The sequence below is a fragment of the Lucilia cuprina genome, chromosome 6 (genome assembly GCF_022045245.1).
Source record: "Lucilia cuprina isolate Lc7/37 chromosome 6, ASM2204524v1, whole genome shotgun sequence".
NCBI lineage: Eukaryota > Metazoa > Arthropoda > Insecta > Diptera > Calliphoridae > Lucilia > Lucilia cuprina.
The window spans coordinates 62,561,469-62,575,728 of record NC_060954.1 but is presented as its reverse complement, the minus strand read 5'-3'; the positions used below and the strand labels follow the sequence as shown (position 1 = coordinate 62,575,728).

The 14,260-nt window shown below is 32.1% G+C and overlaps 3 protein-coding genes across 3 annotated transcripts; 1 reads left to right on the top strand and 2 right to left on the bottom strand.

The window, feature by feature from the left end:
- Nucleotides 1–742: 742 nt before the first annotated feature.
- On the bottom strand, nucleotides 743–3,623 carry LOC111675893. Its single transcript, XM_046954228.1, has 2 exons — nucleotides 3,600–3,623; nucleotides 743–1,929 (listed from the first exon to the last, which is right to left on the bottom strand). Exons 1-2 carry the CDS (start codon nucleotides 3,621–3,623, stop codon nucleotides 979–981), a joined length of 975 nt encoding a protein of 324 aa, XP_046810184.1. The 3' UTR covers nucleotides 743–978.
- A 2,200-nt stretch (nucleotides 3,624–5,823) lies between these two features.
- On the bottom strand, nucleotides 5,824–8,464 carry LOC111675948. The gene is made up of 3 exons (XM_023436832.2): nucleotides 8,291–8,464; nucleotides 7,519–8,001; nucleotides 5,824–7,449 (listed from the first exon to the last, which is right to left on the bottom strand). Exons 1-3 carry the CDS (start codon nucleotides 8,292–8,294, stop codon nucleotides 6,170–6,172), a joined length of 1,767 nt encoding a protein of 588 aa, XP_023292600.2. The 5' UTR covers nucleotides 8,295–8,464; the 3' UTR covers nucleotides 5,824–6,169.
- Nucleotides 8,465–9,410: 946 nt separating this feature from the next.
- On the top strand, nucleotides 9,411–13,886 carry LOC111675949. Its single transcript, XM_023436833.2, has 3 exons — nucleotides 9,411–9,565; nucleotides 12,878–13,099; nucleotides 13,169–13,886. The coding sequence occupies exons 1-3, from the start codon at nucleotides 9,562–9,564 to the stop codon at nucleotides 13,798–13,800; spliced, it is 858 nt and encodes a 285-aa protein (XP_023292601.1). The 5' UTR covers nucleotides 9,411–9,561; the 3' UTR covers nucleotides 13,801–13,886.
- The last annotated feature ends 374 nt before the right edge of the window (nucleotides 13,887–14,260 follow it).

Sequence of the window (14,260 nt, the reverse complement as noted above, 5' to 3'; positions counted from 1 at the left end):
TTGAGTTCCTAAAATGAATGCATATTTAAACAAGTAAAAAGTTATAGTGGGACCATGCCGACCATATAATTCCCTACACCTGTATACGAATAATAAATATGTAATTTAGTTTTCATAATAAAGCATTTTGTTGAATTGCACCTTGCCTCAAATATACATAAGCCATTTATTGTTTAATAAAACTGTTGATATTAAATTTTGAAGGGGCAAGGGTCAAAAGAGGCCTTGAGGTTTATGAGCGTCATCAAGGCTAGTATAGAATTTGGTTTTGTAGCTTTTTGTAGTTTGATTGCAAGGTTTACGAGACCTATTCGGGGGTTCAGTTGTATGGGGGCTAGGTGAAATAATGGACCCATCTAAACCATTTCAATATTCTTTGTCCCTGAGGCAATAGAAGATCATGTACCAAATTTCATTGAATTATGCGACCTGTAGTCTTTTTTACAAGGTTTACATGGACGTACATAGCTAAATCGACTCAGAAAATTATTCTGTGCCGATTGGTATACTTTAAGGTGTGTATAGGACCAATATTATTGTGCGTTACAAACATCAGCATCAAAGCAAACATCATATTGAAAATTGCGACCTGTAGCGTGCACACATGGACACACAGACAGACTGACAAACATAGTGATTCAGAAAGTAATTCTGAGCCGATTGGTATACTTTAAGGTCAGTTATAAACATCAGCACAAACGCATTTTACCCTCCCCACTGTAGTGGTATATAAAAACAAAACTCCCCCTTTTTAGGATAACAATATTTAAAAAAAGTGAAACCTATGTCGCTTATCATTACTAAGTTATCTCGAAAAATAAAATTGCTTCTCCTTTTAATGAACACAACATTTAACAATTGTTTGAGTCAATAATAAAAAAAGACAAAAGTGATTTATTAGTAGATGATCCTTTATATACTGATAATAGTTTTCATAAACCTGACAAAATTAATAGGATTGAAGTTAAACCTCAGCATTTATTGGCTACTGGTAATAGCTAGTTGTATACTGGCATGTCTCCCTTTATGTACCAAAATTTCGAAAGAACTAGTAATAGGAATTTCTCTCTCACCAAAAGATACATAGAGACGATCTTCTAAACGTTTAAATTTACCACAAAGCAAACTTCCACTGTAATTGGTACGGCCCATATATAAATGCTCATTTGTAGAAATTGGATTCACAACAACAGCACCGACAGTAAACGGAGCTGGTGACATCCATATGTAGTTTTTACCTGTCAAGTACTCATAAGTACTTTTAACTATTTCCTGGTCCTCGAACGTTATACAGGCCAAATTAAGCGATGGAAATGCTTTGGCTGGTATATAATCTCCATCATGAAAAGCGCGAGCAACATACATTGGTGTTCCATCGATATCGTAACCAGCATGTACCGCGTCAGCGGGAATTTGATCATGTTGTGCAAATACCCAAGTGTCGTAGTCTGGTAGGGCAGTTGCTGATGATGCAGGCAATACAATATTTAAATTTGAACTGGACGCTACAGGCTGGGGTTGTGCAGCTTGCGGTGGAGGTGATTGGGATTGTGGTTGTTGATACCGTGAATAATTTGGCTCACAAAAGGGACCTGCATCGTCTTGTTGGATTTTATAAATCTGAGGTTGTTCAGATTGCGGTAGAGATGCTTTGAATTGTGGTTGTTGATACCGTGAATAATTTGGCTTACAAAAGGGAAACTTACTTTTCGATTTCATAAATTCCATCGGTTCCTCCTTACAATAAATTAAAATTTCAAAATTCAATAATTTTATTTCCATGCCATTAAAAGGAATATAAAGACAACCATGAGAGGGTAATATTTTTCCCACAGTTAAAGTATTTTCATAGTGTCCTCGTCCAATATATATTGATTCGCCACTGCTGCTTACACTGCTCGTACTAATGGCATTTGTCGGATAACAAAACTATCGTAATGTTGCCAACAATAATTGTCAGTCACCAATAGCTCATAACTTGTTTTGAGGTATTCGACACCAAGCCACGACACACATGCCGGTTTTTTGCTAGGCATAACTTTTACTGATAGATAGCTGTCTTCATGGTAAGAACGTGCCACGTACATGCGACTGCCGTCGCTTTCATAGCCACCAGTTACAACAAGTATTTTTGCAGCTAGATTCGGGCATTTTTTATTTTGATATAGCTGTAATATTTTAATTTAGATGAAGTCTGAGCCATATTTGGCCGATGTCGATTTTCATTGCTGCACACAAAGGGAAAAAAATATATGCACGACTGGTTCCAAATCGAAACCAAATTTTTAATAACATCCGTTGTCAAGTATATATGTACATACGTACGACAACACTATGTTGACAACGCAACGTTATCATCATTGCAACAATTCGTTGTCGCAATCTAAATGTTATACACATCCGTTGTCTAAAAGTTTAAAAAACGAGGTAAGTTCACAATCCAATGTCATTAGTGAGTATACCACGTTTGTTAAATTTTAGCCAACGGATGTGTATAAAATTTATATTGCGACGTTAGCATTGCATAGTGTTGCCGTACGTATGTACATATATACTTGACAACGTGTCAATTTGGTACCAGACGTGTGTCTTTATTTTTTTCCTCTGCGTACTCGTAACTTCCTGAAGGTGGCTTTATATATGAGGGGTTGATTAATTTATGGACCGATTCTAATGAATGACATTTTCTGAAAGGGACCACATATTGGGGTAGGATCAATTATAAACCCATAGTCATAAAATTTTCTAGAAACTTATTTATGTCGAATTACGCTTAAACTGTATTTCGCGGGACAACCTATATGAGGTGCTAGGTGAAAACATCGGCTGATGTTGCTAAATTTTCAATACCAAACAAACTGTAGCAATAGAGAATATTTGTGCAAAATTTCAGCTCCCTAGCTCTTTCGGACTATATCGTGCTTTGAACAGATAGACATATACGGACATGGCTAGGTCGAATAAAAATCCAGAAATAAAATATGAAATTATTAATAAAAATTGTATTGTTAACACAAAGTTTAAAGAATTGCCGAATTCGGACAATTTTTTTAGTAAACTTCGAAAAAGGATAAGTTATAATTGTCGTAATGTTGTATTCTGAATTTTATTTAATTGGTTTTTTCATTAAACATAATCATTAGACCTGGTTTACACCAGGAAACTTTATTTGGGAAACTTTTGATTTTTGTGTGTGAGTGAAAGAAATTTAAACCATCTCTTTCTCTCACACAGAAAATCAAAAGTTTCTCAACAAAAGTTTCCCAGTGTGAAAAGGGATTTCAACAAAAAACTGAATCGTAAGAAAAACTAGAAGCAATTCCATTTCGTTTCAATGCTTTACGAATATGTGTATTCTGCGTTACGATCGTACCTACGTTTTTGTAAGTTGTCGTTTACGTGGCGAGGAGTCGGATCGAAATGCAGAATACCAAAGTTGCCAAACGTAGAAAAATTTCGATTCGAATTGAAATGTAGAATAGCACCCAACGTACATACTAAACACGACAAAATTAAAAAATTTCAAAAATTTCGACAAATTCTAAAAACTTCTGAAATGGACTAAACCAAATATACCAAACTATTTTTTTTATATTTACGACTTTACGAATTTTGACACCCATTTCGATAAAATTGCAAAAATAAAGATTTGGTACAATCTGACCCGAAAAAGTAGTTATGTATTATTTGAAAATTATATTTGCCATTTCTGATTCACACGTAACGTAACTTCCAGATTAAAAGAATGAGATCATGGAATTTTTTTGATTGAGATACACATAGAGAATTCTCCATTGTTAAACATAAAAATAAGTTCTTATTAGCGAAAGTTAATTTCAAATGTTTTTGAATGTTTAACATTTATTTTAATTATAAAACCTCTCAAGAAAAATTATCATTAAATATATAAAAAAAAATAATTTGAAGATTTTTTCCGAGTGATTGCAAAAAACAAGTATAGGGAAGTCTAGTCGGTTATTTTTAAAATTTTTATTTTTCATAATGAAATTTTTATGTTGAATTTCACCTTAATTCCAAAGTATTTAAGTAATTTATTGATAAAAAACAAAATTTTCTATATAGAATATAGGTCAACATGGGCCGACCCTCCTTAAATTTGGAAAAAGGGTATAATTTTAAATAACAGTTAGTTTTGTTGAGTTTCAATGCGTACTGTATTATTTGTTATTTATAATACAGTACACTGTAACTTTACAGTGAAGACACTATTCCACAAAACACCAAAAAAATTACAAACTTTTCTTTTAAGTGCATGGAATGCAAAAAGATAAACAGAAGTGGTGTTAGTGATGAAAGAACCCAGCAGTTCGACAAAGAGTCAATGCATACGAAAAAGACAGTAATTTCCACTAATAGTTACCTACCTGGATGATCGTAATTCGTATGTTTTGGGTCATTTGTCACGAATGTAGCCTTTGTAATCGAGAATGAAGACAATCGTCACTTTAGTGTCCCCTTTGTCTCTTTACTGTCCTCAAGTAACCTAGAGATTATACTCTTAAAAGTTGTTTTTTGTTGTACTTCCGAAAGTAGTTATTTTACCCATCTTTTGGAGAAATGATTATTACTTTCTACTAATATGCCACCATCTGGTTGACTCAAATTTATAACTTATGGCTCAATCCTCACATTATTGTCCCATAGTATTCTGGGGAGTAGACACTTGAAATTTTTAAATTTTAGTTCCATTAATATCTTACCACCTGGCTGGCTCCAATTCGTATGTTTTTGGTCTTTCGTCACAAATAAACTCTTTGTAATCGAGAATGAAGACAGTCGTCACTTTAGTGTCCCCTTTGTAAGCGAGAGCGGAGGCAATCGTCTCTTTACTGTCTCTTTGTGGGGTGTAGAGTGACGATTGACTTCCTCGTAGGACAAGCCTATGTTAAAATGGTCGGTCACCTGGGTAGGTTAAGTGGTCAGTTCGGGACTGTCCCGTCGAACTGCTGGGAAAATTTTACGCTTTGTCGATGTGTGTTTTACAACATATCAGAAGTTTTGTCTCCAAATTGAAAACAAATTTTTAAAAGTGACATAAATCTTTTACTTTTTATAAAATGTATTTTTAATAGAATTTTGAATTAGTTCCCTTTGCCCGATTTCACTTAAGTCCCATGCAACCGGATTTGCAATAAACACTTAAGAGTTTATACCCTACACCACTATAGTGTTATGCATTTGTGCTGATGTTCGTTATGTACAAAAAGTATGCCGATGCACTAAATATATGCCGATCGGCTTTGAATCGCTTTCTGAGAAGATTAAGACATGTCCGACCGTCTGTTCTTGTAGAAATTGTGCGCAAGGTCGCAATTTTTAACATATTTTAATAAAATTTAGAACTATTTTTCGACACATACAGGGTGTTTATAATGCGCATTTATCGCCATGTGTTATTAATAATTGAAGTCAATTTGAGGGGGTTTTTGAGTTGGCAATCCAATGCCATTTAATAATCAGATTAGGTTATTTAAAAATAAATTAAATCTGATGCAAATCCCACCTTTAATGTTTCTTAAAGGGCCCTTCAGACGATAACACTTTACGTACGACGAGTCTAATGAAAAAGTAAAATAAATGGATTCTTCGCATCTCATTGTCTTTGGTCTCAGATGGCAGATGTATGTGGTAGAAATTCCGCTGAGTTGTACTAAATGAGTAAGAGTGCCTTTTCAGGTTAGCAGTGCTATAAATGTATCAAATGTTTCATTGTTTCGCTATTATAATATATTAATATATAATTTCTGCAAAATTTCATTGTGGTTTTATTTTACAATGGAAAAAAAGAAAACAAATGAGTAATTATATGTACATACATACGTTATAACGGGTGATACATTTGTTCAATTTACAATCGATGTCGTATTCGTAGTAGCGTTGTAAGTCATAAAAATTTTAAAATAAATTTTTTTTAAACAAAAACAAATTAATAATAAAAAAATTACGGCTTACTACGATACAAACGTACAACATCGATTGTGAATTGGACAATTGTTTACTAAAACTTATTTTATTTCAATGTTAAAATATTGGACTTTCGATTGATTTTGAAAAAAATATGTTTTTTTAGTTTTTGATGTTATAATAAAGCAAAATTTACAATAAAGTAAAAGTCTTATATTATATAGGTTATGTTAAAAAAGTCTTCTTAATAGTTCATAGCTGCAGTAAAACCATGATTGTGTTGATTTCTATTAACCAAAATTTCATAGCCATGAGTGATTTTTACTTCACGACCTCCAAATGGTATGTAAAGACAATTATGTGAACGCTGAATTTTGCCACAGGTTAGGCTGCCATTGTAGTGTGCTCTGCCCACATAAAGTGGTTCACCGCATGCAGTACGTCCTGCTTCCACTGCTCCTACAGCAAAGCCATTTACTGCCGGAACCCATATGTAATGTTCACCCACTAACATTTCATAGCTAGGTTTTTGAATTTCCTGGCCCTGATATGAAACATAAGCACTAGAACGTCCTGGTATAGCTTTGCCGGGTAGAAGATCACCACTGTGGTAAGCACGACAAACATAAATGGTGGTCATATCAATGTCATGACCAGCGTGTACGGCATTACCAGGTGTGCTACCGGGATGAGCTGGTATCCATATGTTATGGGGATGTGTAACAGTGGGAGCATAACATGGTGGTGGTGGATTGGGAAAATGTTCTGGTGGTCCGGGATAAGTAGCAGCTGGTGTTACCTGAGGATAGTTAGTTGGAGGTCTTGGAAAACTGCAAGCTGGTGTTGGTGGTGGATAATTTGTTGGCGGCTTGGGAAAATCACAAGGTTTGGTTGGATAATTAGGAGTTGGCATAGGCATACAAACGGCTCCATAGGGTGGAGGTGGATCAAGTGGTGTAGTCATTGGTGGTTTAATTTCAGGATATGGGCTTGGTGTTGGTACAGGTGGATAAGGACCAGGTTTCTCTAGTGTCATGGGCGGTGGAGGTGGTAATGGATCTGTGGAGGGGGGTAATTGCCAGCCAGGTGTCAACTTTTCCTCCACCAAGATCTCATAGGTTTCCAGACGTCTTTCAACTCCTCGGAAGGGTATAAATAAAGCTTTGTGTACTGAAGAAATTTTACCAACCGTCAAACTGCCCTCATAATGACCACGACCTATATAAACCGGTTGCCCCAGGGAGGTTTTGCCACACAACACCGCATTCTCTGGTATAATATGATTGTAACAATGACGCCAAACCAAATTGCGACCACATAATATCTCAAAATGATCTTTTGGCAGTTCGGCACCTCTAAACGAAACAAAGGCTATTTTTTTGGCTGGTATAACTTTAGCCACTAACATATCACCTTCGTGAAAAGAACGACCTACATAGATCATATCACCGTCTACATCATTGCCACCAACCACAGCATTAGTTGGTATATTAGCATAGGCAGAGGATGGTAACCATTTGTAATCTGAAACAATATGGAAATTAATTATTTTATTTTATAAACTCAATTAAATATATTAATTAGAATAATTACCTTCAAATTTGATTAAATCTCCCTCTTCTGGATGTGGTGCTACGGCCGCACCTCCATAGACTAGAATTTCATATTTATCCAATTTAATTTCCTCTCCAGCAAACGGTATGTAAAGACAAGCATGTGAGGGTTGTATCTTACCCACTACCAAACTGTTGCCATGATGACCTCGACCTATAAATAACGGTTCACTACCACTAACAGTTTCACCTACTCGTATGGCATTCGGTGGTATATTTGCTCCAAAGCAGGGTTGCCAACTATAATTATCCCCCACCAATAGTTCATAGTGTGTTTTAGAATGTTCGCTACCGGCATATGATATGTAAGCAGCTCTTTTGCTGGGTATTACTTTGACTGGCAATTGATTACCTTCATGATATGAACGTCCCACATATATTGGACTACCGTCCATATCGTATCCACCTACAACGGCATTGGGCGGTAGTGGAGCATAAGGCGATGAGTGCAACCATTTAGTGGCTAAAATTAAACGAGTAAATTAGTATTTTTTTAACAATTACAATTTAAATGCATCGTCATAGATATTTTAATAATTTTTCATTTGTCGGGAACATTTAAAAGTTTAAAAACTTCTGGAATATTCACCCATTTTTATATTTTCAAAATATTTTACTTATTTAACATTAACTTGTTATAATCATATATTCAAACCAAAATGTTCTATTTGTTTATAATAATTGATTAATCTATAGTTAAATGATATTTTAAAACTTTGTTTGCATTAGATTTTATTTAAATAAAAACTTACCCATTTCGTTTATAACTATTTATTTGTTTAAGACAATTTCTTAGGAAACAAAATAAAATCTAAAGGCAATATTTTAAGTTCGTTATCGTTGACTGTCTTGACTGAATTCTTAACTTGTTGTTATTTAGTGGCGAAATGCTAAAGCTGATTCATGTGTCCATGATCGAAAACAATTCTTTTTTATCAACGATAAATATTGAAAACAAAAGAAAAGTTAAAAAAACAAAATTACTGTTGCTTCCATTAAAAGTGGAAGAGTTAATGATAAAGAAAGCTTAATTTCCAAAAACAAATCCATGAGAATGAGTCAGTCAGTGATATATTGTCTACAGGGTTTTGAGAATATTAATGAACTATTAAATTTTTTTCAATATTCATAACACTTTAAGGACCAGTTTCTGAAATTTTCAAAACTTCCAAAGAAAGAAAGATATATAGATAGATAGATAGATAGATAGATAGATAGATAGATAGATAGATAGATAGATAGATAGATAGATAGATAGATAGATAGATAGATAGATAGATAGATAGATAGATAGATAGATAGATAGATAGATAGATAGATAGATAGATAGATAGATAGATAGATAGATAGATAGATAGATAGATAGATAGATAGATAGATAGACAGATAGATAGATAGATAGATAGATAGATAGATAGATAGATAGATAGATAGATAGATAGATAGATAGATAGATAGATAGATAGATATATAGATAGATAGATAGATGGATAGATAGATAGATTGATAGATAGATAGAAAATCAACGGTAGGTAGATACTTCCCCACTAACTTCCAGGCAAAAAAAAACTATAAGAAAATCAATGTCTGGAAGAGTTCGAAAAACACGTCAGATATGGAATTCCACTGAAAGTTTAAATGTAAATGTTGATTAAATTTCCCATTTCATGAGTTATGATAAGATTAAAGGTCTAGATACAGGCACAGGGTGTCATTAGTAGTAGAACTTTATGTCATAATAAACATTTCATATATATGTTATAAAAACTGTATATTTATCGTAACTTCAACACCCAGTATATACCGGCAACAATTGTGTTTTATCAGGTGTTTGTGAAAACAACAAGAACAAATGTATTATATCAACTGAAGGAACTGATAAGAGAAAATAAAAACAGAACTTGTTAAATACATATGTTCTTCACGAGCGTTTCAGTTACAGTTAAAAGCTCAAAGACTAAAGAACGTTGTATTAAATATTTACAAATTATTAAAAGTTTTTCTGATAAATAAATAAATCACAATGGGTAAGTGGAAAAAAGTGTTACAAAATTTATTAAAAAAAGTGTTTTAAATGAAATGGAAAACATTGTAATTGAAAAGTAAATAAAATTTTTCACTTTTTAGTTGTAATAAAATATGTAGATAATTTTACAAGATTTTTACATACATAAAGTGACAAATATTTAAAATGTATTTGAAACAAGAAAAATTATTACAAAATACTTTTTTGTAAGTTTAAATAAAATAATAACTGAAACTGTAGAAAGTTAGTGGTTCCACTTACATATTTCGTTTAATATTTGGAAAAACCTTTAATTTAAAAGCTTGTTTGTTTCAAAACTTTTTTTTAGTTTAATCATTAGTGAGTGTTTAAATTTTATAACTAAAAAAGAACTTTGTAGAATTTCTATCTATAGTACGTACCTACCTGACATACATAGTCAGTGAACTTAAGTTATTGTGATAAAGTTATTTTAAACTTTATCAATGTATCAGTAACGTATCAAAACAAAAACAAATAAGTTAGTTAGTTTAAAGCGGTTATAACGAATCTTATATTCACTACAATTAAAAGTGTTTATAAAATTGTATATATTTTTTTGTATAAACTAATTTTGAAGATTTTCAATAGTTTAGTAATGTTAAGTGGATGACATTTAAAGGTTTTAGAAAACTTAAAATTTAAAACAGTAAAGAGATAGTTTTCCCAGAATCCTGTATCCCTTTTATAAAATGAAATATTGTGGCGTTTAAAATAAAACTTCGATATATGTTGTAGATTTATTCTAGAGACTAATGTCTTAAGGTTGGTTCAAAAGATCTTCAGATAGCTTTATTAGACAGCCGTTTGAAAAAGTGGTTACATTGGACTCAATACAGTTTCTTATCTATCTTTATTAGATAAGCAATTTAAAAAAGTGATTACATTGGAACCACTACAGTCTGTGCTGATGTATACATATAGCAATGAAAAATATGGCGATTTTATGATGGGAGAAGTGTCAGAATCACAGGATTAATTGAGTCACTGAATCTCTTTCTGAGATTAAATATTGTTATCAAACTACAGTTTCGTTAAAAATTCAAACTACAGTTCCGTTAAAGATGAAACCTATTGATTTTAGTTTTAATCGATTGATTTTTTCGTATGGATATATCCCCCTTATAAATATTTTCTTGCAATTTCAATTGATTTGTAATATATTTCAGTTTTAAATTCTCAGAGTTTATATTGTGAGTTTTGTTGAAACACCAACAAAATTTCAACCTAGCCCCCATAATAGGAAAATATTAATTATTTTAAGAATTAAAAATAAATCAGTTCAACATAAGCATTAACAACTTTAACAAATTTTATAAAGATCGGTTTATATTCGACCCTAAAACTCTCCTAGTCCCTTGTTGCCATCAATAATTCTCTTGAATATATCGTTATTAGTATAGAAATGATAAAATTAGTTTTTTTAAAACTCTGTAAAGTTGGATACCATGATGATCTAGGCGCCGTTAATAGCTATGATCAGTTTATTGACCTTAGATTTTTTTAATCAATGTTTTTTGAAACATATTCAATGTGGGATCTTTAGTAGATTTGGGAATTTCATAAATGCAATTAATTGATTATATGAATAAGTTTTTCAAACATTGTTAGCTGTAGAGTATTGTGATCTATACGCCATTTTGTTGTTATTAAATAAACGTTACATTTCCATTAAACGCCTTAGTTGCAGTAGGAATTTCTAGTTCATTGGAAATTCATGCGTCAAACTTAAATAACGATATTTTTCTACTGATTAATAAATTTATTGTATTGATTAAATTTTATTGTTATTGTTATGCAAACATATGTATGTATAGATAGTAATAATTTGAAGGTTTTTTATAACATATAATGCAAGTTTGTTTTAAAAAAAAAAAACTTAAAATGTTTGTTGTAATGTTTGAAAAAAAAAATTTTAAAATTAAAAACACATTAAGCCCTTAAGTCCAAGTATTAACTTTTTCTAAACAGGGCAGCTTATTTTTAAAAACAATGTGTCAATTAAATAAATTATCTTATTTGTTTGGTTACTAAAAATGATTCATTATGATCATTTATTTCCTACTATACTCTAGATACAATCGTACTTACATACATACATATATGTAAATGTACATATAGTATTTAACTTTATACATAACTCTTGACAAATATTTATCTTTTTATTTGCAAATAATTTAAAAATAAACAAATTAATATTGTGTAAATAATTACAAACTTTATTGAAAAACAAAATAAAACATGTGTAAAATATGTTTTAAATTTTTTGCAATTATCGACCAATTCTTTAGTGTCATTCATATCAATACTTTATTTTTAAAACCCGGGTATCGAAATAGATTAAACTATTATTAATTACAATTACTTTTATCATAAATCATCAACCACATTTATATTACAATTCATTAGGTTGGTAACAATAATAAAGACACTTTTCGGAACTTTTTTTAATCTTGGAAATTAAGTTTTAATGCTTTTTGTAATAAAATTATATAAACTTTGGATTTTATCACCCTAATATCTGTAAATAGTTAACGTTTATGATTAATGCGGTTTTTATATATTATTTTTTCTGAATATTGTGTAGATATTTTTACCATATTTTCTAGCTAACAGATAAAGTAGTTTTTCAGTTAAAAATACACTCGCCATCAGTCTTATTAATTGATTAAAAAGTAAAGATTTTTATTTAAAAATTAAAACTATTTTAAATAAACTCTAGTATATAGTTCCACTTAAAGGATAAACATTTCCTGAAAAAATTATTGCAGTGTATGGTCCATTAAAGCAATCCATAAACTAGTTCCCTGTAAACATTATTGGAGTACATGATCCGCTTAGTAGTCCTATGTAATGCAGGTATAGATCATGTTTATTTTTTAAAAAAACAACCATAGGTCCATAGCCTGCATTACATGGAACCATGTTGCGAAAGTAGTTTTGGGATTACTCCGATGATCGATTACGTGGTCCTCACCTACTACATAACAATGTTAATTGGGGGTTTTTCCATATATTTGGATTAGTTATGAATCAATCCTTGTGCTTTGAGAAGTACTCTTTACACGCATGTGTGGATTATGTTTCACAGAGATGCGCTTAGGTTTTATAAAACTTTTAAAAAACTTCGCTCCTTAAAATAATTTATAAAACTTTGAAATTTCTATTAAATATAATAAACTAGATGGATCTATAGGTTATTTCAAAATAAACTTTAATATATAATTTGGATTCAAATTAATCATAGTTTAAAAATAAAATGTTTCAATTTTTTCTCTCTCCCCGACACACACAGATCACACCTGGGTTGCCACAAATGTTTATGAAGATTTACCACCATTCGCCATTCATGCCGGTCATGATTCTGATGGTGATCCCATTTATGTTGGACGTGCTTACCACAATGGTGACATGTTGCCCGCCAAAGTAGTGCCAAATAAGAAACAAGCCTATGTAGCCTGGGGTGGTGAGGAAATCAACAAACATGATGTGGAAATTTTAACAGGTCATCATTATGGTAAGTTCGACTTAGTTTTTTTATTATTTAAAAGAAGTTTTTATCATAAAAGAAAACATATTTTTACAGTTTGGATTCCCAGCAGTGGTGGCAGTGTACCACCCCATGCCTTACAGGTGGGTTCAACTAGTGATGGTGAGCCCTTGTATGTGGGTCGCGGTCATTGGTGCGGCAGTTTGACTCCCGGTAAAATTCATCCCTCTCATGGTTGTTTGTATATTCCCTATGGTGGTGGTGAACACAAAATCGAACACTATGAAGTCTTGGTACAACCAGAAACTTGGGTTTCCTCTTCGGGTAGTAATATTGTACCTGGTACTATTATTGCTGGCAATGATGCTGATGGTGATCCAATTTATGTCGGTCGTGCCTATCACGATGGTGACTTATTGCCCGCCAAGGTTGTACCCAATAAGGGTTGCGCCTATGTAGCCTATGGCGGTCAAGAACATTGCAAATATGATTTCGAACTCTTAGCTGGTTACGGTTATGGTTGGGTACCCGACAGCAATGGCAGTGTACCACCTGGTGCTATTGTTTGCGGTCGCACTGCCGATGGTGAGCCCTTGTACATTGGTCGCGGTCATTGGTGTGGTAGTTTGACTCCCGGTAAAATCCATCCCTCTCATGGCTGTTTGTATATACCTTTTGGTGGTCAAGAGGTGCGCATTCATGACTATGAAGTATTAGTCAGAGCCTAAGTGTTTTCTTTTTATTAATGAATATTTGTGTTTTTTTGTTTACCCAAGTAATTTAATTTTATTTAAATATAATGTATTAATAATAATTTTTGTTATGATTTTTATTTAATAAAGAACAAAAATTTTGTTTTAAATTTTCCAATAACGGATAAATTTGAAATAAACACTCCATGTACTCATTTATTTTTAGTATTTAAAGTCGTTCTATTCTAGTTTGATTTAGTTATATATTTCAATACTTAATGCCTTTTGGTCTCTGAATTTGAAATTTGTTGGTCGAACAGTCAATAGATTAAGACATTTGCTAGATAAATGACTAGTCAATATACTACGCCATGTTTTGTCTATAGATTAGAGAAGTGATTGGTTCATAGAATAGTCAGTCGAATATTCTAATCAATCTAAGGAAACGGCAAAAGACTAGTTAATAGATTTAGAACTAGTTAATAGACTAGAACTT